This window comes from Simochromis diagramma, unplaced genomic scaffold, assembly GCF_900408965.1.
Source record: "Simochromis diagramma unplaced genomic scaffold, fSimDia1.1 OVJJ01000324.1, whole genome shotgun sequence".
In the NCBI taxonomy this organism is placed as follows: Eukaryota; Metazoa; Chordata; class Actinopteri; order Cichliformes; family Cichlidae; genus Simochromis; species Simochromis diagramma.
Window position 1 is genome coordinate 563,612 of NW_024386918.1, and position 25,736 is coordinate 589,347.

At 42.0% G+C, this 25,736-nt stretch overlaps 1 protein-coding gene across 1 annotated transcript in view; it reads left to right on the top strand.

The window, feature by feature from the left end:
* The first annotated feature begins 4,742 nt into the window (after positions 1-4,742).
* The window catches only part of efhd1 (EF-hand domain family, member D1), a 28,321-nt gene continuing 7,327 nt past the window's right edge, over positions 4,743-25,736 (top strand). The window contains exons 1-2 of the mRNA XM_040036472.1: positions 4,743-5,121; positions 13,485-13,632. Of these exons, the coding sequence (XP_039892406.1) occupies positions 4,838-5,121; positions 13,485-13,632 (432 nt within the window). The 5' untranslated portion in view covers positions 4,743-4,837. The remainder of the gene's footprint in view (positions 5,122-13,484; positions 13,633-25,736) is intronic.

The window sequence follows — 25,736 nt, forward strand, 5'->3', positions numbered from 1 at the left end:
TCTGAATTTAAAGAGGTGTAAGAAGATGTTTCATGAGCTGTCTTGGCTGATTTCCCTCCCCTACACTGACACTACACTGTTGCTGTCTTTATACTAGACATATAAAGTTGGTATGAAGGTGGAATTGAGTGAATGGATCTAAGCATCATCAAATCAATCTTTGATACCCTTTTTGCAACAGGAACAACAGGAACACTACAGCTGCTGCTGTACACCAACCCAGCACACTATTCCTTACTTTAAATCCATCACAACAACCTAACCTGTTTATCCCAAATCATGTTCAAACTGAACATGATTTTCAAAATATGAAAAAACATAACTAAACTTCATAGTCAGATCCAATATCTGATTTAAAAATGAGAACTTACAAACTTTAAATTTCCAGTTTATTAATTACCACTGAGCAGTCCTTCCTTTAAATATTACCTCTCCTCTCCTCTTCCATCTTTCTCCATCTCTGAGTGAAGTTACCTTGTACTCTTTTTCTCTCTCTAGGAAGCAGCTCTACCCGAGCTAGCAAACGCAGAGTGCGACAAACTGCGCAAAAACAGTTTGTGTGTTTGCTGATATTTGCTAAACTGATAGAACCATTGCATTTGAAATTATTTGTCATTTAAAAAAAGGTTACTCCGCTTATGCTCCTTCTGTGGGGCTAGGTAGAAGCTGAAATACTGCAACTACAGATTATGAGCATCTAATTAACACTCATAACATGAGTAGTAATTAGGCTGACACTGAACATGGATTATTTTAGGGGCTTGTTCATACCCATATGAACAAGTATGCCTGCCTCTGAGGAGAAAACAAAACAAAAAACTGACCACAATAATTAGTGGTGACCCAGGAGAAGAAAAAGGTCCCAAATTTGTATTTATTTATTTATTTATTGTCAACTGGTAAAGTATGTGAAACATTGGGACAAACCGTGGCTCAGGGGGTTGGGAAGCGTATCTGTAACCGGAAGGTCGCCGGTTCGATCCCTGGGCTCTCTGGCCTTGGGCAAGACACTTCACCTACTGGTGATGGCCAGAGGGGCCGATGGTGTGAAATGGCAGTCTGTCAGTCTGCCCCAGGACAGCTGTGGCTACAACTGTAGCTGCCTCGACCAGTGTGTGAATGCGATAGTGAATGAATAGTGGAATTGTAAAGCGCTTTGGGTGCCTTGAGAAGCGCTATATATATAAATCCATTATTATTATTTGTGTTTTGAATGCTGGGTTTCTGGGTTGGTGCTCCCTCTGTTGGTCCCTGGTATTAGTGTTCCCCTGTCTCGTCAGACTAATCAGGTCCAGCTGTGTCTCCCACCTGTGTTCCTTGTCGCGTCGTCTGTATTCATCCTCTGTGTACTCAGCATTATTTTGTGTTTCACCGTGTCTCTCTGCTCCTCGCCCCGTGTCCTCCTTTTGTGTTAGTTTTCCCAGTTTAGGTTTATGTTCAGTTCTGCACGCACCTTGGTTATTATTCACCGTAAATAAAACTCACTTGCACCTCCGCCACTGTCATCCCGGAGTTTGGCACTTCAGCGCGCCAGGCTGTGGTGAGTATACAGGAAACTGATCGTGTTATTTCTGACTTTGTACTCTGGGGCTGAGTGTTTCGTGACAGGGGATGGCACTCCCAGTGATTTCCCCACTTTACCTGCTCCATGTCTGTCAGTACAACCTGTTCAGCCATCAATTCAGTTAGCTGCTCAGCAGCCATTAGCTCAGTCAGCCTCTCAGCCACCATCACAACTAGCATCATTACAACCTCTATGGCAGTCCATAGAGCAGTCAGTAGCACAGTTAATTGCTCAGTCACAGTCTTCGCTTGCCCCTCTTCAGGAGGCTGTGCCTACCCCGCCCATTTTGGACTGTTTTTCTAGTGCTCACCTCGAGCAGAGAGACAAACATATTAATACTGACATATTTCCTCATGAACTGGCTAGTTTTCAGACTGTTACTTGCTCCAGGGCCTCCCCAGAGGCTGAATTGCAGCCCTCACCTGACTCTGGACCCCTGGAGGCTAAGAAGCCAGTTGAGGACTGCACCCGGCTGTCGCTGCCTGAGCAGGGTCAGTGCTCCGCGCAACTGCAGTCTTCCTTATGTGTGCCAGGGGCCCACGTGCCTACTGGTTTTGCTCTGTGTGTGCCAGGGGCCCACGTGCCTACTGGTTTTGCTCTGTGTGTGCCAGAGACCCACAAGCCTGCTGGTTTTGTTTCGTGTGTACCAGAGGCCCACGTGCCTGCTGGTTCTGTGACTGTTTTCTCTGAGGGGTCCGAGGAACTGCCTCAGCCTGCTGCTTTTGCTGGGGGGGCCAAGGAGCCCGTCCAGCCACCACCTGCGGCTCCCACGCCGTCGCCTGCAGCACCACCACCTGCGGCTCCCACGCTGTTGCCTGCAGCGCCACCACCTGCGGCTCGCACGCCTGGTCCAGCCTCTGTGCTTTCATCCTCGTCTGGTCCAGCCTCCGCGCCTTCATCCACATCCACGCCTGCAGCGTCAGCCTCATCCCCGCCTGCAGCGCATGTGGTGGCTGGACGGGCTCCTCAGTCCCCCTAGCCTGCAGCCTCATCCACAGCGTCAGCATCAGCCTCATCCCTCACAGGTGTACACACGGGTGCTCACACACACAAACTACACCTTTTTTAGCTCCTACCTTAAAGCACACTGTGCGCTGTCGATATTATGTGCTGCACAATAATGTTTAACACTTAGTATTTACTGTTATATTCCCATAGATCATCATGATGTTGTTTATCCCTTGTTAAATGCTTGTTTTCTTTTTTCTTTCTCAACAGGTGATCCAGGTGATTGATATATGTATTTTTGTCTGCTTATTTTGTTGGTTTTTGTTTTTTGCCCTTTATCCCCGTCCCTCTTCTCTGCTGTTTTTTTTTTTTTTCCTCTTTCTTTCTCCCTTTTCTTTTCCTCATTCAAGTCTGTCCCGTATCTAGCAAATGAAAATAAAAAATAAAATAAACAATAAAAGGTGAATCAAATAGACCATTACGGCAAGGCTGGGATGGTCCATTTGGTAAAGTAAATCCATTGGGCATCTTTCTTTGCCTTTAGACAATAATTCTGATGGCAAAAGAGCCAAACGGGACAGGCAAAAAAAAAAAAAAAAAAAGAGAGAAAAAGAAAGAAAAATCACCCTCATCCACATCATCCTCGCCTGCAGCATCATCAGCAGCAGCATCTTCCTTGCCGGAAGCAGCATCATCAGCAGCATCATCATCAGCATCTTCCTCGCCGGAAGCAGCATCATCATCAGCATCATCCTCGCCGGCAGCAGTATCATCATCAGCGTCATCCCCGCCTGCAGCTTCAGCTTCACCTGGTCCGGCTTCAGCCTCAGATGCAGCTTCAGCCTCATCCTCCTCCTCATCCTTGCCTGGTACTGCTGCTGGCATGCCGCCATCCGGTCCGTGCCTTCCGCGTGGCCGGCCTCCTAAACTGTTTGCGTGCCGCCACCGCCTCCCGCGTGGCTGGCCTCCTGAACTGTTTGTGCGCCACCATGACTTCTTCACGGCTGGCCCTCTGGACTGTCTCATCCTGGCCTTCTGTGCTATCGGCCCCCGGGCCGGCCACCTGAATGTATGTTGTGGACGTTTTGTTTGGGACTCTGGGGCCTCCGTTTTTGGTCCTGGTCCTGGTCTTGCACCAGTCTGCTATTTGGATCCTCCTTCTCACCTCCGCACGACTGCTGCCCCAGTCGCGACATATATATATATATATATATATATATATATATATATATATATATATATATATATATATTCTGGAAAAAAAGAGCAATAGGAATCAGAAATCCCCTTCAAGTAAACCATTAAATCACCTTTTTATTAAACTAAACATTCTTATATTTAAATACTCATTTTACCTCAGAACTGTACAAATAATTTTTTTTAAAAAAGCAAACAAATGCCCCACAATATTCATAACTTGTTCAACAAGACCAAATCATCAGGACCTGTGAGGTATCCTTATGTTTAGCAAGCTGATAGTAAGGACTAATAAAATATATCATAGCATTACAGCCACTGGAACTAGTGTAACAATTGTGCAGATGAAGTTAAGAAAAAGTACATCAACACATAACTTTGCAAATTTGTGAAACAATAAATTGCATGACTAGAGGAAAGGTTTCTCTCAGTGATTGGTGCAGTCTCTTTGTATTCTAATGATGCATTGTCTTTAGTGTTGTTAATCAAGGTGAGAGTAACACAAGTTCAAAGTATTATGTAGTATTATGTATTTGTCACATAGGTATGATTCCATATAAAACATTAACCAAACATAACTAAGTTTAATAACAAATATAAAAAGATTATTTTCACAAGTCACAGTTGGCAAGGTGCCCCCGTCGAGAGGGCGCATTAGCCCAGGGCACCAAACAGGCTAGGACCGCCTCTGGTGGGCAGCGACGTAGAGAAGACTGTACAAAGGCTCCCCCAGAAGTCTAGATCAGACATAACGGGAAACTGTTCACCTAACTTTGCCCACGCACTTAAACAATAAAGCGGCTTTCCCGGATATTAGCGTCTTCTGAATTACTTCAGTTTAAACCAGCATAATTGTGAGTTGTCTCCTTGTGTTTGCTAAAGCAAGACACCAAGGCAATAAAAGATGACGCCAGACATAGCAGCCAGCCAAGACATTTGCTAGCATTCATTTAGGGAGCGAGTAATCGGCTCATTTTGCAAACATGTACAAACGCAGAAAAATTTATTCTGAAGTTCAACCGGAAGCACTTTTGTGTATCTCGTTAACGGGTGCACGCACTTTAACGGTGGTAGCACTCGCGCTCCATCCTCTCTGACAGCCTCACAAAGTAGGGTTCCATCCTCGTCATGGCATCTGAAGAGCTCGCACGAAAGCTGCAATCGCGGCTTTCTGCTACACAGGAGGCCGTACCGAGGCCCGAGCCCGAACAGAGCCCTGTCCGACCCAAACCGCAGGGGTCAGATGCTGCCTGTGGAGATTCATCATCCGAGCTATCCGCCAAACTGACGCGTAGGCTGGACATCAACGAGGGCAACGCTGCACCACGAGCGACCCGGGTCTTCAACCCTTACACCGAGTTCAAAGAGTTCTCCCGCAAGCAGATTAAGGATATGGAGGGAATGTTCAAGCGGTAAGACTGCACCAATTGTTTGTTTTGTCTCTTTAAACATGGCAGTCACGGCTGTTGTTCTCAGTCGCAGAGAATGGGGGCGAACGAGCGTGCACGGCTGGATCATGAGATTAGCCAAGGTGCAGGCTGGCTGTCATCGTGTCGACTGATTTAGCGCCTCTGTGCAAACACTCTGCACGTTAAACCGGTGTCTTTGTAGTGATGTATCGTGCTCAGATGGAGGATTTCTTAAGGTCAGTGCCGCTCCCTCGGGAGACGACACACTGACGCCGAACATCTCCAAAGATGACATAAATAAACAATGCGCTTTAGGCACAAACACAGTATGCCAGAAAAATTAACGCAATGGAGCTAAAAGACCGAATTAGACAAAATGACAGGGGATCATTTAGTGTGTGGACCCTTCGGATTTTGTTGACATCTTAAAATGACACAGATGGATCGCTGTGTGTTATCATCCTGTATAATTTAACTCCTATTAAAATACGTATTTTACCTGTTTTTATGAATGTTTTTATGAATGTTTAATGCCAGAATCTCGCCTGGCCTACCCCTAACCTTCTGGGGGTGGATTCTGTTGTTTCCCCCCACTTTCTTTGGGTTACTTTATTAATTTGTGCCCTGATAATCATATAGGGCAGCACCTAAAATTGGTGTAACTGTCTCATTCTTCTTCAATAACAAATTATCAAAGTATATTAAATAAACTAAAGGTTCGTGCAGTATTGTCTGTAGAGTCTTGTTTATTTTATATTAAAATGCGATTCATTCTGCTCATGCTACTTTTCTCCTTTGTTCCCCATAGATGGCAAATGACAATAATTGTCACCTATTAGTTTGTAAACTGTTGTTCTAAAGTTTAGAACTTGGTATTTCTGCAGTGTCATTATGTTTTGAAAACAATAAAGGAGTGGATCTGTCTATGAAGCCTCACACTTACATTACAAATGACCCATGATTGACAAGGCAGTTTGCATTTAGTGGTTGTGACTATAATCATTTAGTGGTTTATCCATATATTTTCTCCCAGTTCAGGGTCATGAGCCAACTGCTATAGGGCAAGAGGCATGAATTGTCCTAGACAGGTTGTCAGTCTGTCTTATTCTTAACACAAAGAGGCAGAACCACCAATTAATATAACCCCACTAACTACATGTACAGTCCCCATCAAAGGTTTAAGACCATTTGAAAAATGGCAAGAAAAATCATATTTTGTATGGTCAGTGTTGGGGAGTAATAGAATACATGTACCGGCGTTACATATTTAAAATACAAAATATGAGTAACTGTATTCCGTTACATTTACCGCTTAAATATTTAAATTGTATTTAAGCGGTAACTGTAACGGAATACAGTTACTATGTTGAAATAAACGGAATACACAGGGGTCTTTTCCTGTTTCATATGTTAGGTTATCGCCTCTTTATCCCCTCTCTAATTTTTGTAATTCCATGCATTGCTGAAAACCCAAACAAAACACGCAATAAGAGGCACTAATGTAAGCGTTCTGTTAATGTTGGTGGTATCAGTTACACAATGGACCCAGAGCCAGCACAACAGAGCTATCAGTGCACGGGCAGGAATGCATTTCTTACTTTAAAATTCCGACACCACTTCACATTTAAAGAAGAAAGGAATGGGCAAAATCTGACCGTGATAACTATACAGTACTTACTGTACAATAAACAAAGACAAGACAAAGTGGGTTGTGCAATAAGTATTGAATACCAGGTTCAAGTTATTTTCAGTATATTGTAGACAATGCATAGACAATGCAAAATGTGCAAATATAGTATAATTTAGATGTGTGTTCAGTAACTATGTGACTGAGTGTGCAAATAAGCATATTGTTCCCAGGTCCAGTTTATAGTGGATTTGTGAGTCTTTTGGTGAGTATTTTAAGGTTTTTGTAAAGGTGTATGTGTGTATATCAGTCCTTTGGTGGTAGTGAGTTGAGGGCTCTGACTGCTTGGGGGAAGATGCTCTTGCAGTGTCTGGTCGTTATGGTTTAAATGCTGTGAAACTGTCTGTCAGATGGAAAGAGGGAGAACATGTGAGGGGGTGGAAAGTGTCCCTTTCTATGCTGTTCGCACGTCGGATGATGTGTTTGTCGTAGAGTTGGGAGATGGGTGGGATAGGGCCTCCAGTGATGCTCTCTGCTGTCCTCACTATCCGCTGCAGAGACTGCTTTTCAGTGAGGGTGCAGTTCCCGTACCAGATAGTGATGTAGCAGCAGATGGTTTCTCAATGGTTTCCTGGTAAAATGATGTGAGATCAGGGAGACTGGCCTTCTTCAGTGGCCTGTCAGTTAGGAACTCCAAGATCCAATTGCAGAGAGTGGTGTTTATTCCTAGCTTCTGGGCAATGTTGGGGAGTAACGGAATACATGTACCGGTGTTACGTATTTAAAATACAAAATATGAGTAACTGTATTCTGGTACAGTTACAGTTTAAAAGGGTAGTATTCAGAATACAGTTACTTTGTTGAAATAAATGGATTACACGGCGGTCTTTCCTGTTTCATATGTTAGGCTATTCCTGGCCCACGTCACCTCTACTGCGGCCCACATAAATGACGTGAAGAAATATTTTTAAAATAAAATAAATAAATATTTTTATTAATTTGAAAAATTATTTAATATGAAGGCAATAGGCAGAGTGTTACAGGCATAGCCCTAAAAAATGTAGCCTCGTGGGCAGTGTAGTCCCTGCTGCAGAGAGAATGGACTGCCATACCTGTTATGTGTCTGTGAGCGCGAGGGAGGGAGAAAAAGGAGAGTCGAAATGAGTACAAGTTGTCACTGACCAGAAACAGGAGAGGGAAGCATGTAAATATAATAACAGCCACTGCAGCCAAAAAGAGTGCCTGACGAGCCCAGCTGTAAGTAAGCTATTAACACTCGACTGTACACTGTGTTCCTGTTTTCCTCTGAAACAATAAGTTCCATTGGAGCAGCCTTTCAATGCCGCTCTCTGTCTCTCGCTAGCAAAGTTGAGCCAGACAACAAAGTAAAGCTAGTTTTCAGCTATGAGCCCGACACGGAACCCGACATGTTAGCCAGAGGTCCCTTTACTACGGTTTGGAGCTGCGGACCTGTTTTATATACATGTGGAATAGTTTTCTGTACGAGATCACTGCAAAAAGTGCAGCCTTACCTAATGTCCACCCTACTGTTACTCATTTATATTAAGATTTAATCTAGCTGGTATTGGTATGGCGAGTATCAATACCAGCTAATAAATCACAAAGCAATAGTACATTCATGTAGTTGTAAAAAGCTTGATAATATATTAAGTAATTCAAAGTATTCAGAATACATTACATAACAGAATACGTTACAAAATACATTTTGCGGCATGTATTCTGTAATCTGTAGTGGAATACATTTTAAAAGTAACCTTCCCAACACTGCTTCTGGGGAATGACTGTGTTGAATGCTGAGCTGAAGTCAATAAACAGCATTCTGACATAAGTGTCCTTTTTGTCGAGATGGGAGAGAGAAAGGTGAAGAGCAGACGAGATGGCATCATATATGGAGCGGTTTGGGCGGTAAGCAAACTGTAGCGGGTACAGATTCGGTGGAAGCTGAATTTTCATGTGCCTCAATACCAGCCTCTCAAAGCACTTTGTGATGATAGGCGTAAGTGCCATCAGCCGGTAGTCATTGAGGCAGGACACAGTGGACTTCTTTGGCACTGGGATGATTTTCGTGGTTTTAAGGCATGCAGGTACCACAGCTGAGTCCAGTGATGTATTTAGGATGTCCATGAAGATGCCTGCAAGCTGGTCAGCACACTCCCGAAGCACCCGACCAGATATGTTTTCTCTAATGGGGAAAAAATTTAACATTGATAAACCTGGTGGTTTCCAACATTACTGGCATGACAAGCAGATCCCACCTGAGATGTTTTCTGCGCGCCACAGTGGAGCGGTGTATGGCTGTTATTCATGTGATTTTTCTTCCTCAATACAAGTGTAAGGGATACTCCAAGTTTTGAACTGCCAGCATCATTGCTATGGTGAGAGCAAGAACCTACAGTATCTCACAAAAGTGAGTACACCCCTCACATTTTTGTAAATATTTTACTATATCTTTTCATGGGACAACATTGAATATATGACACTTTGATACAATGTAAAGTAGTCAGTGTACAGCTTGTATAACAGTGTAAATTTGATATCACCTTAAAATAACTCAACATACAGCTATTAATGTCTAAACCACTGGCAACAAAAGTGAGTACACCCCTAAATGAAAATGTCCAAACTGTATCAATATTTTGTGTGTTCACCAATATTTTCTAACACTGCCTTAACTCTGTTGGGCATGGAGTTCACTAGAGCTTCACAGGGTGCCAATGGAATCCTCTTTCACTCCTCCATGTTGACATGATGGAGCTAGTGGATGGTTAGAGACCTTGCACTCCTCTACCTTCCATTTGAGGATACCGCACAGATGCTCAGTAGGGTTTAAGTCTGGAGACATGCTTGGCCAGTCAAGTACCTTTACCCGAAGTTTATTTAGTAAGGAACTGGTCTTTTTGAAGGTGAGTTTGGGGTTGTTATCATATTGGAATACTGCCCTGTGGCTCAGTTTCTGAAGGGAGGGGATCATGCTCTGCTTCAGTATGTCACAGTACATGTTGGCATTCATGGTTCCCTCAATTAACTGTAGCTCCCAAGTGCCGGCAGCACTCATGCAGCCCCAAACAATGACATCCCACCACTATGCTTGACTGTAGGCAAGACACACTTGTCTTTGTACTCCTCACCTGGTTGCCGCCACACATCCTTGACACCATCTGAACCAAATACGTTTGTCTTGGTCTCATCAGAACACAGGTAATCCATGTCCTTAGTCTGCTTGTCTCAAGCAAACTGTTCGCGGGTTTTCTTGTGCATTAGCTTTAGAAGAGGCTTCCTTCTGGGACAACAGCCATTTGATGCAGTGTGCGGCGTATTTTCTGAGCACTGGCAGGCTTACCCTCCATGCCTTCAACCTTTGCAGCAATGCTGGCAGCACTCATACATCTATTTTCAAAAGACTACCTCTGGATATGACATTGAGCACGTGCACTCAACTTCTTTGGTTAACCATGGCGAGTTCTTGGCCACTGTGCTGCAGCTCAGTTTCAGGGTGTTGGCAATATTCTTATAGCCTAGGCCAGTGGTTCTCAAACTCTGGTACGCGTATCACTCGTTGTACTTGGGCTACCTGTAGTAGTACGCGGGAAATCTTAATTTGTTTTATTTAAAATTAAATAACATACAAAAAGGTATGCAAAGACGACACGAGAATTCCCGAGGCTCTTCTGGGAGCCGGAGTCGACCAGAAAACATCTCCCGAGTGTGAGTCGGGCAGCCTTTCCTTATTCCTTTGTTTCCCTGGGCATTAAAACTGCAAGGTGGTAGACAGCGCTGTGCTGCAGCACCAAAACGCTGGTAAAAATACAGTCCTTTCCCGTGGTGCCGCCATGCCTCGATCCAAGCCACCATCGATGAGTCGGGGGCCCCCAGGAGAATCAGTGGGGGCACGGAGATGCCGTCGGTGAGTTGGGGACTATCGCCTGGATGCCAAAGCTCCTATTAGCCTGGAGAATGTGATCCCCTTCTTCTGCGAGTGAGCGGTAATCCTTCGTGGCCAGCAGCGGGGAGTTGGCGAGGCCAGCTCGCACTGGAGCTGGCAACTGTCAGAGGAAGAGGTGAGTGAAGAGGAATCCGCCGTCATCCGTTTCTAGCAAGGACAGAATGCTCTCCATGAGCTCGAGAGAAGTGCCATCACCCAGGCCAGAGAGAGAGAGGAGTTTCTCAGCCCTCTGCATCGGAGAGGAAGTAACACTGCAGTAGCAGTGCCTTGAAAGTGGTGTAATTTCCTTGGTTGGGGGGGATCCCGGAGGAGGGTCATCACACGGCGGCTGGACAGTGGATCCAGCGAAGCCACCACCCCTCAAATAATTTGGGATCCTTAGGGGCTAAGTAAAGTGCTATACAAATACAGGCCATTTACCATTTAGTTTACCAAATTATTATGCAAATAGGATTTTAGTGTTATAAACTTTATATAAACTTTACATTTTTTGTTTTCAGTTAAACTCATATTGTGTATACACACACGGCTCCTTGAATCACTGATATCAATCTCAGACACCTGCCATAATTAGTTTGTCATGTGAGCCCAATTAAAGGAAAAAATCACATTATTAAGCTGTTAAGATGTTTCACGTTATTAAGCATGCCACAGGTTTAAAAAAATATGGGAATAGAAAAAGAAGCTGTCTGTTCCAGAAAAGTGTCAAATAGTGCAATGCCTTGGAGAAGGTATGAAAACATGAGAGATTTCACAAAAATGTAAGCATGATCATCTTACTGTGAAGAAATTTGTGGCTGATTCAGAGCACAGATGAGTTTGCATAGATAAAGGCATAATGAGGAAGGTTTTTGCCAGACAAATTCATCAGATTAAGAGAGCAGCTGTTAAAATGTCATTACAAAGCAGCAAACAGATATTTAAAGCTGCTAGTGCCTTTTGGAGTCCCATGAACCTCAAGGTGTAGGATCCTCCAGAGGCTTGCAATTGTGCAACCAATGCTCACAAGCAGAAACGGTTGCAGTGTCCCAAAAATACATGAAGATTAATTTTCAATTTTCAACAACAGCTTGTATAAGCTAGCAGCTTATGCAGCTGATGTTAAGGTAAAGTGTCCTAAAAGTCACACTTTTTCGCTGACAAACAGTTTGATTACATTGTCATACTGTGTGAGTCTATCAATGTTCGATGCACTTCAGTTCCATTAATGCTGGCCAACAGCAGCAAAAATAGCAGCACTTACAGACAGAAAAATTCAAGATATCCTCAGCAACCCACCGTCACTATCACTTTCATCAGACAGAAGTAATCTTCACTGATTCATCGATTCTTATGGGACTCCTGTCGTAAAGTTTTACAGCCTCTTCCAGAGTTAAAAAACAAAAACCCTGGATACCTGGCATATTGATAGCTAAAGTAAACAGGCTACACCCACTACAGATGAACAGCAGCCAGAGTTTTAGAGGTGACTCAAAAAACCTAAAATAACGCAAAAATATTTAACTGGCACATATTAGTTTTATCTGGATTTATTGCTAAGCATTGATATTAATTCAAATAATTTAATATTACTGGTCTCTCATGACTAAAACACATTTGTCCTATAGCAGCCACTGCAGCTTGGTTCATACACTTGAATTAGGAAGGGTAAGATAACAGAACTCAGTTAACTGTAATCTACTGATGTCTAACAGTGTGATTTTACACATTGTCATTCAAGAAAAGTGATAACAGTAGAAACCTGAAATTTTATATAATTCATATTAAGAAGTTTGTCTCATACATTTTACAGATGCAGATTTTTCTACAGATTTACACAGATGCCAATGTAAGGATACGCTTTTGAGAAAGTGTAAGAACATTGCTCCTTTTTATCCTTCAAGCTTGCACTTTAGCTTGCAGCACCAGTGGTAGAATGGATACGGCATTTTTTAGAATAATTAACTGTTGATATTGTCTTGGATCAGATGGCCTCAATCCCAAACAGAGCTACTGCTGATGATGCACTGCATGAGCAGAGCAACATCTGGAGAAGCTCTTGGTGCTAGGCAGCATGGTGATGCAGATGTTAGAACTGCCATCCTGGTTCGAACTAAAGCTGAGGCCCCTGTACCTGCATGGGTTTGCTTCAGGTACACCGGCTACCTCTCAAACTCTGAAGACATGCACTTGTGATTCTAAACTGGCTGTGGTAAAAATGTGACATGTGGTCAATAAGGCTGGAAAAGTGCTATTTAGAGGTAAGTATATTATAGGTAGGCCCCAAAAAGTTGATTTTGTTCATCTGGATGTAGTGTAGAATCAACGGAATCAACTTTTTGGGATTTCCTTACCTGGAGGATTGAGCATAGATGAAGAAATTATAGGCAGGTGTTTTTCAAGTACCATTACAGTAGCTTGTTAAATGTTTATTTTTAAACAATTTTTAAGCTGTATTCTTTACAATGAGAATGAGACTGCTGTCACATAACAAAGTAAACACTGGATTAAAGAGATCAAACAATATATTCACAGCTTTATAAAATCTGTGGTTGGTGCATCCCTAACATACTGCTGCTTTTATTCACCAGTGCTGTTACTAGTTGACTGACTTTGAGGATTTTCTTTTTAATTTTCCTTTTCAAAAATTGTTAAACGTTAGGTGCAGATATGTTTTAAGCTGATTGCATTGAACATTTTTACATATGGAAACATAATGACTGTGTGAATTAAATGTGGTGTCTTCATACTCCCAGCTGACTGAATCTGACATTGTGTGGGTTTCATGGTTTGTAGGTACGACACTGGGAAAGATGGCTTCATCGACCTGATGGAGCTAAAGCTGATGATGGAGAAGCTGGGAGCTCCACAGACTCACCTGGGCCTGAAAAATATGATCAAAGAAGTGGATGAAGACTTTGATGGCAAACTAAGCTTCAGGGAGGTGAGGAAGTAGTGCAAACACTTTGGGAATTGCTCCAAACAGCCACATTTCAGATAGAAAAGCTGACCCATCACAAAGAGATGTAGCAACTAGTCTTGGTTGTTGTGTCCTTGGGCAAGACACTTCACCCGTTGCCTACTGGTGGTGGTCAGAGGGCCCGGTGGCGCCAGTGTCCGGCAGCCTCGCCTCTGTCAGTGCACCCCAGGGTGGCTGTGGCTACAATGTAGCTTGTCATCACCAGTGTGTGAATGTGTGTGTGAATGGGTGGATGACTGGATATGTAAAGCGCTTTGGGGTCCTTAGGGACTAGTAAAGCGCTATATAAATACAGGCCATTTACCATTTAACTAGGAATTTCTTTTTTTTCTACTAATTTCTTAGTAGAATAAACAAGGGGGAAAAAAGTTTAAAAGTAGTTTAAAACTAAGAAACACATGGACAATGCCAAAAACTAATAGCAAAGGCATTTAAAATCGTTAATCAAATTCTTCTTAAGTGTGTGATACCTCGTATCGTGCATTATGAACATTGCACCTTATACTCAATTCAATTTTATTTATATAGCGCCAAATCACAACAACAGTCTCCTCAAGGTGCTTTATATTGTAAGGTAGACCCTACAATAATAGATACAGAGGAAACCAAACAATCAAATGACCCACTATGAGCAAGCACTTTGGCCACAGTGGGAAGGAAAAACTCCCTTTTAACAGGAAGAAACCTCCGGCAGAACCAGGCTCAGGGAAGGGCGGACCATCTGCTGCGACCGGTAGGGGTGAGAGAAGGAAGACAGGATAAAGACATGCTCTGGAAGAGAAACAGAGATTAATAACAAGTTTCATTCAATGCAGAGGTCTATTAACACATAGTGAGTGAGAAAGGAGACTGGAAAGGAAAAACTCAATGCATCATGGGAATCCCCCAGCAGCCTACGCCTATTGCAGCATAACTAAGGGAGGATTCAAGGTCACCTGGTCCAGCCCTTTTTGCTTTAGCAAAAAGGAAAGATTTAAGCTTAATCTTAAAAGTAGAGATAGTGTCTGTCTCCCGAATCCAAACTGGAAGCTGGTTCCACAGAAGAGGGGCCTGAAAACTGAAGGCTCTGCCTCCCATTCTACTTTTAAATACTCTAGGAACAACAAGTAGGCCTGCAGAGCGAGAGCGAAGTGCTCTAATAGGGTGATATGGTACTACAAGGTCATTAAGATAAGATGGGGCCTGATTATTTAAGACCTTGTATGTGAGGAGCAGGATTTTGAATTCAATTCTGGATTTAACAGGAAGCCAATGAAGGGAAGCCAAAACAGGAGAAATATGCTCTCTCTTTCTAGTCCCTGTCAGGACTCTTGCTGCAGCATTTTGGATTAATTGAAGGCTTTAAGGGAGTTTTTAGGACTCCCTGATGATAATGAATTACAGTAGTCCAGCCTAGAAGTACTAAATGCATTACCTAGTTCGTCAGCGTCATTCTGAGACAGGATATTTCTAATTTTAGAGATGTTGCACAAATTGAAGAAAGCAGTCTTACATATTTGTTTAATATGTGCATTGAAGGACATGTCCTGGTCAAAAATGACTCCAAGGTTCCTCACAGTGTTACTGGAGGCCAAGGTAATGCCATCCAGAGTAAGAATCTGCTTAGATACCATATTTCTAAGATTTTCAGGGCCGAGTACAATAACCTCAGTTTTATTTGAATTAAGAAGCAAAAAGTTAGCGGCCATCCAGGTCTTTATGTCTTTAAGACATTCCTGCAGTTTAACTAATTGGTGTGTGTTATCTTACTTCATGGATTGATAGAGCTGGGTGTCATCAGCATAGCAGTGAAAATGTATGCTATGTCTTCTGATGATGCTGCCTAAGGGAAGCATGTATAATGTAAACAGAATTGGTCCTAGCACTGAACCCTGTGGAACTCCATAATTAACCTCAGTGTGTGAAGAGGACTCTCCATTTACATGCACAAATTGGAGTCTATTATGTAGATATGATACAAACCACTGCAGCACAGTACCTGTAATACCTACAGCATGTTCTAATCTCCCTAATAGAATATTATGGTCAACAGTATTTAACGCTGCACTGAGGTCTAGCAGGACAAGCACAGAGATGAGTCCACTGTCAGAGGCCATAAGAAGATCGTTTGTAACCTTCACTAAAGCTGTTTCTGTGCTGTGATGAGCTCTGAAACCTGACTGAAACTCTTCAAATAAGCCATTCCTCTGCAGATGATCTGTTAGCTGTTTGACAACTACTCTTTCAAGGATTTTTGATATGAAAGGAAGGCTAGAGACGGGCCTATAATTAGCTAAGACAGTTGGGTCTAGGGATGGCTTTTTAAGTAAAGGTTTAACTACTGCCGGCCTGAAGGCCTGTGGTACATAGCTGATTATTAGAGATTGAAGCATTAATTAATGGCAGGACTTCTTTGAGCAGTTTTGTAGGAATGGGGTCTATAAGACACGTTGATGGTTTGGTGGAAGTAATTATTGAAGTTAACTCAGAAAGATCGATTGGAGAAAAAGAGTCTAAATAACAATGGTACTAAAGGTAGCTGTAGATACATCTGTGAGATGATTATGGGTAATTTTTTTTCTCTAATGATTAAAATTTTAACAACAACAATGAAGAAAAACACTTAAACTGATTTTTAATTTATGAAAACATGTTATTACAAAAGATGTTCACATATTACTCAAATATGACAAATGAGCATCTAAATAAATAAAGCACAACTGAAAGGTGTGGCACATTGTGCTGTGCATTATTAAAATTGCACTTATCTATAAAACTAAGCAGTTTCCAGGCCATCTGGTAGATGTAATCTTACCTGCATGTTCTGGGTCTACCCCAGGTTCTCCTACCAGTAGGACATGCCCTGCCGGAACACCTTACCCAGGAAGCGACAGCCTCACTGGCGCCATTTCTAGATTAAATGACTGGTTTGTCTGGAAATGACTAGTGACACCAGTACGATTAGCTGTATAGTCGATTGTGTGGGTAATTCTTCAAAAAAAATCAAAAAACAATCATTTTTAGGCATGTAAATAAAGTTAAATTATTTTTGCTGTTCAGTACCTCAGAAAGTTCAACTTACGACTTCCGGTGTCATGGTGGCGAGAGTAGCAGCATAAACAGGAGCTCCTGCATCGATAGCTAAAATAATCCGCAATTCAAGAATATAATCCATTAAAAGCGACTTTCCCCTCAAGAATAATGAGCGGAGATAAAAATAAGAAGGGACGAGCCCCAGGCCGAAGCTTAGAAACGCGACTTGAGAGTAAGACAAATGAAACGCGCTCCAAGCAAGAGGGCGAGAAGATGGCGGCGGAGGCCACAACATCAGTGCTAGGCCCCTTCAGACAGGTGGTGAGTGAAGTAGTGGCGGAGGCCATGCAAGACCTTAAGGCAGAGATGAAGAAGGAGCTATCGCTCGTGAGAACAAGTTTGAAAGAGGACATGAAAACCCAAATGAGCGAGTTAACACACAAGATAAATCAACAGGTTACCGCCGCCACAAGCAGGATCGAGGAGGTGGGGAAACGTCTGGAAGAAATGGAAAGAAACATGGTAGGGAAGGAGAAATGGGACATTGGAGTGAGGGATGCCATTGTTCAGCTGCTGGATAACCAGAGGCAGCTCCAAGAGAAGGTTACGGATTTGGAGGGGCGCTTGCGCCGTAATAACATACGGATATATGGCATCCCTGAGAACATAGAAGGCACCTCCATGCTAAGGTATGTGGAAAGCATGATGATATCGGAGTTGGGGGAGGCGTGGACTTGGGCAGCGAGAAGAACCTAGGGATAGAGAGAGCTCACCGGGCGCTGGGAGTGCAGCCGCCGCCGGGGGCCCCCCCTCGATCAACGGTGGTGCGCTTCTTAAAGTTCAATATTAATAAAGAACAAATCCTACGCGCTGCATGGAAGAAGCATGTGTATATATAAAGGAGAAACGGATTTTCTTTGATCACAACTATGCCAAAAACATACAAATGAAGAGAAAAGAGTATGGCCCGGTTAAAAAAGTACTTAAAGAAAACGCCATCCGGTTCCAGACCCCGCTTGCTAAAATGCGGGTTCATTTTGACTCGGGAATGGTCTTATACAATAGCGCGGAGGAAGCTGCGGCAGATCTAAGAAGACGCGGATACACGGTAGGACCGGTGGCCACAAGAAAGCCCAAAGGCATTACGGCGGAGATGATCAGTAGTATGCTACCGACGAGCGTGGTTGGGCCGCGACGCGCCAGGAATACAGCTGATTTACACGGGAAAAGCTGAAGGTTTTCCAGCGCACGGAGAACGTCGGTACGGAGGAATAACACCTGTGCCCCACCGGCCCTGTTTCGCTGTTAAGACGAACATAAGACCAACGGAACAACAAGTGCTGATCATTACAGGGGGGTATATGGCTGGATGGCCTCCTCCCCTGGCCATGATGGAATATGGCACGTCGATCCCCCTTTGATCATGGAGTGGTGAGGGTCCGATGCAGGTGACTCACATGTTTTTGTTTTTTGGTTTCCCTTTTTCTTTTAAAATAGGAAACGAGAGGGGCCCCACACTGTGGCATTTCCACCCAGACTGAGAGGAGAGAAAAAAGCCTCTCTTATGGAAGACCTGGTTTATTTAGTTAAGACAAGTTCTGTCTTTGTTCATGTGTGTTTATTATGTGTTCTGAGGGCTGGGAGTATTGTTATGTTGGTGCAGGAAAATAAGTTGGAAATACATAGAACATATGCGGTATTATAAGGTATTGTCTTTGAATGTAAATGGTATAAAGAATCCCATTAAGATTGTATTTCTTGTAGAAACGCATCTATCAAAGGAAGAATATGAGAAGTGGAAGAGAATGGGATTCAAAATTTTTTTATTATGCCTCACATAGATCTGGCAAAAAAAGAGGAGTGGCCATTCTGATACCGAACAAGGTTGGTTTTGAGTTTACTGGAGAACATAAAGATAAAGAGGGAAGATTTGTGTTGGTGAAAGGGAAAATGGAACAGGAAGACGTCACGCTGTGTAATATATATGCACCCCCTGGTAGAGTAGTACAGGGTTCTTTAAGGAGATATTCAGTCTTATTGCCGCAGAAAGTGTTGGTACATGTATATGTGCAGGAGATTTCAATTTACTTCTCCATCCAAAATGGGATAAAACTAGCCGAGACCGGAGGGGAACTAAATTAAAGAAACAAGTAAAAACAATGTTATCTGAGTTGGGGCTTATAGATATATGGAGATATTTACACAAAAATGAACGCAAATTTACATTTTATTCAGCAAGACATGATATGTACTTGAGGATTGATTACTTCTTTACTTTTAGTAAAGATCTCCACAGAGTGAAGGATTGTATAATAGGACAGAGAGATTTATCTGATCATTCGGGACTAACTATGAAGATTGGGTTTAAAGCTAGCCCCAAAAACACCTTATGGAGGCTTAACACAGGTCTGTTAAATAATGACTCGTTTAAAAGAGAAATGGGACAGGAGTTAAAAACATATTTAGAACTCAATGACAATGGAGCAGTTAATCCTACAATTTTATGGGATGCGGCTAAGGCATACCTTAGGGGTAAAATTATTGCAAAATGTGCAGTCCTAAAGAAGGTGAGAGCAAAAAAGCTGTCAGATTTGCAGGAGAATTTGGAAAAATTGGAACAACTGCACACCGTTACAAGGTGCCCCCAGGTATTGGAGCAGATGAGGCCGGTTAAACAGGAGATCCACAAAATTTTAAGTGAGGAAATTGAAAAAAAATTAAAATATAATAGACAACGGTGGTATGAGGCAGGACCCAAAGCTGCTAGGCTATTATCATGGAGTCTCAGGAGGCAACAACAGGAGAACACTATTCATAAAGTTCGAAATTTAAAAACAAATAAGATAACTAATAAACTCGAAGAAATTCAGAGAGCATTTGAAGAATATTACGCTGAGCTATACACGCAACCGGATAAAGCAGATGAGCATAGGATTCAGAATTTCTTATCCAGCTTAGATCTGCCATTTATAGGTAAGCAGCAGAATGAAAAACTCGTCAGAGAAATATCAACAGAAGAGATTAACATTGGGATCTCAAAACTCAAGACTTTTAAAGCCCCAGGATGTGATGGATTTCCACCAGAGTGGTATAGGCAAATGAGGGAACCCTTAATCCCGCTACTAAAGGCCTCTTTTAATTACACTCTGAGTGGGGGGGGGGCGCTCCCACCATCGTGCCTGGAGGCGTATATCTCTGTCATACCAAAAGCAGGGAAGGATAAAACTGATCCCAGAGGTTATAGACCTATTAGCATGTTAAATATAGACTATAAACTATTTACTGCAATTTTGGCTAGGAGGTTGAGTACATTGATGCCCATGCTGATAGAGGAGGATCAAACAGGCTTCATTAGTAACAGACAAACACACGATAATATCAGAAGGGCCATTCATATTATTGACCAGATACTTAAAGGAAAAACTGGAACAGTTCTTATTGGGCTTCATGTGGAAAAGGCATACGATACGGTCGGGTGGGAATTTCTGTTTCATGTGTTGAAGAGATTTGGGCTATGTGACAGGTTTATTCAATGTATAAGAATGATTTATATGTCTCCAACAGCGAGGATCAAAGTTAATGGAAGCCTCTCAAATCGGATAACACTACAACGTGGCTGTAGGCAGGGCTGCCCGTTGAGCCCACTGCTCTTTAACCTTTTCATTGAGCCAACGGCTCAATGCATCAGAGAAGATACTCGATTGGCGGGGGTTACAACGGGGAATGTGGAAAATAAAATTTGCTTGTATGCAGACGACGTGCTGGTAGCGCTAGGAAACCCGGAAGAGGGAATTCCTCTGCTTATGGAAATACTGGAAGAATATGGCAGACTGTCTGGTTATAGACTAAACATTCAAAAAACTCAAATCTTGACATTCTTTTTTTTAACCCCTCAAGACAATTGGTAGCAAGATATAGATTCGGATGGCATCAATCTCAAATAGAGTATTTGGGGATCCTGCTGACAAAAGACCTTGCATTGTTATATGAAGTTAATTATAATCTGGTGAACAAGAAGATATACAGGGAGTGCAGAATTATTAGGCAAATGAGTATTTTGTCCACATCATCCTCTTCATGCATGTTGTCTTACTCCAAGCCTATACAAGGCTCAAAAGCCTACTACCAATTAAGCATATTAGGTGATGTGCATCTCTGTAATGAGAAGGGGTGTGGTCTAATGACACCCTATATCAGGTGTGCATAATTATTAGGCAACTTCCTTTCCTTTGGCAAAATGGGTCAAAAGAAGGACTTGACAGGCTCAGAAAAGTCAAAAATAGTGAGATATCTTGCAGAGGGATGCAGCAGTCTCAAAATTGCAAAGCTTCTGAAGCGTGATCATCGAACAATCAAGCGTTTCATTCAAAATAGTCAACAGGGTCGCAAGAAGCGTGTGGAACAACCAAGGCGCAAAATAACTGCCCATGAACTGAGAAAAGTCAAGCGTGCAACTGCCAAGATGCCACTTGCCACCAGTTTGGCCATATTTCAGAGCTGCAACATCACTGGAGTGCCCAAAAGCACAAGGTGTGCAATACTCAGAGACATGGCCAAGGTAAGAAAGGCTGAAAGACGACCACCACTGAACAAGACACACAAGCTGAAACGTCAAGACTGGGCCAAGAAATATCTCAAGACTGGTTTTTCTAAGGTTTTATGGACTGATGAAATGAGAGTGAGTCTTGATGGGCCAGATGGATGGGCCCGTGGCTGGATTGGTAAAGGGCAGAGAGCTCCAGTCTGACTCAGACGCCAGCAAGGTGGAGTGGAGTACTGGTTTGGGCTGGTATCATCAAAGATGAGCTTGTGGGGCCTTTTCGGGTTGAGGATGAAGTCAAGCTCAACTCCCAGTCCTACTGCCAGTTTCTGGAAGACACCTTCTTCAAGCAGTGGTGCAGGAAGAAGTCTGCATCCTTCAAGAAAAACATGATTTTCATGCAGGACAATGCTCCATCACACGCGTCCAAGTACTCCACAGCGTGGCTGGCAAGAAAGGGTATAAAAGAAGAAAAACTAATGACATGGCCTCCTTGTTCACCTGATCTGAACCCCATTGCGAACCTGTGGTCCATCATCAAATGTGAGATTTACAAGGAGGAAAAGATGTTATATTGGTTTCACTGGTAAAAATAAATAATTGAAATGGGTATATATTTGTTTTTTGTTAAGTTGCCTAATAATTATGCACAGTAATAGTCACCTGCACACACAGATATCCCCCTAAAATAGCTAAAACTAAAAACAAACTAAAAACTACTTCCAAAAACATTCAGCTTTGATTAGGGCTGCTCGATTATGGCAAAAATGATAATCACGATTATTTTCACTGAAATTGAGATCTCGATTATTTGACGATATTTATTTAACCCTTTAAGACCTACCATAGAACCAAGTCCGCCAGAGCTTATATTATTTTTTTACATGCTGTAGTGCCATTTGTGGGAGCATTTCAAGTTGATATACATCAATACAACTGTTATAGCCCATATTTTAATAATATGTATGCATAAGGTCCATAGTAACTACATTAATTGCAAAAAAAGTGCAATAAACTACAAAAAAATTGAAAATCGTTTTTGTTTTGTTTTTTTACATATATTTCTACTTGGAGAAATTTAAGAGGTTTATCCCTCAAAACTTTAAATACAAAAAAGTTGCAAAAAATAGTTTACAACAACAGGAAATTTATTTTGAGTGTCTTCATAGTTTTATTTTGGAGATACAGCAATTTTTATATACTGCAGGAAAAACAAAAAAACAATCCTATGACGCAAATTTGCAAAGAAAACAACATGTGCATCAAAATAAAATATTTCCAGCAGTGCAATTCGAGTTCTAAGCATCCCAGAAACTATTCAGAAAAGTATAGAGTCAAACATGACTTATAAAAACACCAGTATAGGCTTTTAAGGCCTACAAGTAAAAAACTAAATTTTCCGCGAAAATGACGTTACTTCCGGTTTCGGGCAGGAAATGGCGGACATGCGATAGTTCCCGCTGACGTCTGTTTCAATGTGGGAAGTGTTACAAACAGCTGATCGGATCGGCTAAGCCCGTTTCTGGAATATTATGTTTTTGTTCCTGTAAGCGCTTTTTATGCAATTTTTGCAAAGCTATATGTGGAAGGAAACCGTGACCCAGGACAAGCTGATGGCATAAGATGAAAGTACAACTCCTCTGGTTTCATATGCAAAAAAAAATTATTGCGCTAGCTTATGGTTCCGGTTCTACAGGGATTTAAAAATAGTTATGCAAAACAGAGCATGCTGCTCTGACCGGCTTTAAAGGGTTAACTATAACAATGTATTGAATAATGACTTTAAAAAATAATATAAAATAGTGTGCAAATACTGATAACAGTGCAAATGTTTGCAATATAAGAAATAAATGAAAAATGTAAATATCTATGTTTAGTGAACTTTGCAGTGTTGCTCTGTGGTGCAGCTACGACATCGTAGCAAAGTTTACACACTGTGTCTACTTGATCCACGTCTGACTCCGCGAACCCATAATGTTTCCACACCACTGAAGTTTTTTTACCTCTCTTTTCAACCAACGGCAGTCACTCTCCTCTCCAAATAACTTCTGCTTAGCTTTCCGAGCTTCCCTCGGGTCCTCTTAATTGTTGTGACGGGTGTTCGAAATGCAGAGAGGTGCGCTCGATTTGCCACACGGAGCAGCGCGAGAGTAAAGCACGAGGGAGGGGCTAATAATCGGCTCAGTCATTTTTAATGATCGTTGAAAGCCCAGATCGTAATCGAGATTAAAATTCGATTAATTGAGCAGCCCTAGCTTTGATATTAATGAGTTTTTTGGGTTCATTGAGAACATGGTTGTTGTTCAATAATAAAATTATTCCTCAAAAATACAACTTGCCTAATAATTCTGCACTCCCTGTATGAAGATCTGGAGAGGTGGGGTCTGCTCCACCTCCATCTGGGCAGCAGAGTTAATAAAGATAAATATCCTCCCAAAGCTGCTATATTTGTTTGCAGCGCTTCCAGTGGAGGTTCCAGCAAAACAATTTAGGGAGTGGGATATGCATTGCTCAAGATTCATATGGGGAAATAAAAGGCCAAGAGTGAAATATGCAACAATGCAGCTGCCTGGTGAGCGGGGGGGCATGGCTCTACCGTGCTTTGAGGATTACTATCTGGCAGCCCAGATCAGACCTCTAGTGTGCTGGTGTAACTCTAAGTTTGAGGCAAAATGGAAGGACATTGAGGTTTCTTTGATGGATTTCCCAATACAGTCTGTTCTGGGGTCTCTTGAGAGTTTACCACAGGCATATCAGATGCAAATTTTAAATTTAAAATTAAATTTTTTGGTCTTAATAGGGAAATAGGGTTGCTGGGATGGCCAGCGTATCTCCCACGCTTCCTTCCAGCATTGTTAGACCATAAATTCAGGGAGTGGTCCAGGCATGGAATCACTGCGATCTGTAAGATAGTGAAGCATGGGGAGCTGATAGATTTTGAGGACGTGTCAGATTTACGAGATCGGCAGGGAAGATTTTTATCGTTACCTACAGGTTCAGAGCTTCTTCCAGAAGGAAATTAGAATGCTTGACGCAGATGCTAGTGGGGTGATCCAAATATTTATGGATGCTTATGGTGAGAACATTATAAGGGGTACTATAGGCAAAATGTACAGAAGTTTTACTGCTATGAAAAAGAAGCAGGTATATGTATGTATGTATGTATATGTGTGTGTGTGTGTGTATATATATATATATATATATATATATATATATATATATATATATATATATATATATATATATAATATGTTATATATATATATATATATATATATATGTATGTATGTATGATATATGTATTATGTATATATATATATAATGTATGTATGTATTGTATGTGTATGTATGTATGTATGTATATATATATATATATATATATATATATATCTATATATATATATATATATGTGTGTGTGTGTGTGTGTTATCTACCACAAATTCTTTAACATGACGAGATTTTTGGATGGAAGAATTTAATTAGATTCATGCTGGAGGGAGTGCGGGGAGGTCGCTGCAGGTTGCTTCCATGTCTTCTGGTCATGTCCTAAACTGAAGACCTTTTGCGAGGAGATTAAACAAATGGTGATGGATGTGCTGGAAGTACCACTGGACTTCTCCTTTAGTACCATGTACCTTGGGAATATCCCTGAGGATATAAATAACAGAGACTCATACTTACTGAAAATAATTATGGTTGCATGCAAAAAGGCAATTACTAAGTGTTGGTTACAGACAAGCCCCCCCACACGGAAGCTGGTCATAGACATTATTAACACAATTCATCATATGGAACTGATTACCCTCTCACTGCGGCTACAGAAGGAGAAAGGAGAGAGACTTTGGGAAAGATGGGATCGTTATACGTCAAGAGACTAGAAACTGATACCTCTGTGATGCAGAGGGACAGCTGCAAATTTGTTTGAATGGGACATGCACCTGTGTAATATGTAATATGTGTAAGTAAAACAAGGCGTTGTGTATTTTGGAATATGTGAACATATGTGAATGTGTTGGTTTCCCTTGCCCTCTTTAGTTCTGTATGTAAAATAAGATGAAAATCAATAAAGAGAAAGTGTTAAAAAAAATTAAAAAAAAGAAAGTTCAACTTACGATCGTGGCTCACGAGTTGGCAGTTCGTCTTGTAATCGGAAGGTTGCCTGTTCGAGCCCCGGCTCCGACAGTCTTGGTTGTTGTGTCCTTGGGCAAGACACTTCACCCGTTGCCTACTGGTGGTGGTCAGAGGGCCCGGTGGCGCCAGTGTCCGTCAGCCTCGCCAGGGCAGCTGTGGCTACAATGTAGCTTGCCATCACCAGTGTGTGAATGTGTGTGTGAATGGGTGGATGACTGAATGTAGTGTGAAGCGCTTTGAGGTCCATAGGGACTAAGTAAAGCGCTATACAAACACAGGCCATTTATCATTTACATTTACAGATGGTGCCAAAATGCGCCAAAATATGCCAAATGGCAAAACACCTGATTATGAGTTTATTAAACCCACTGTAACATTTCTGTG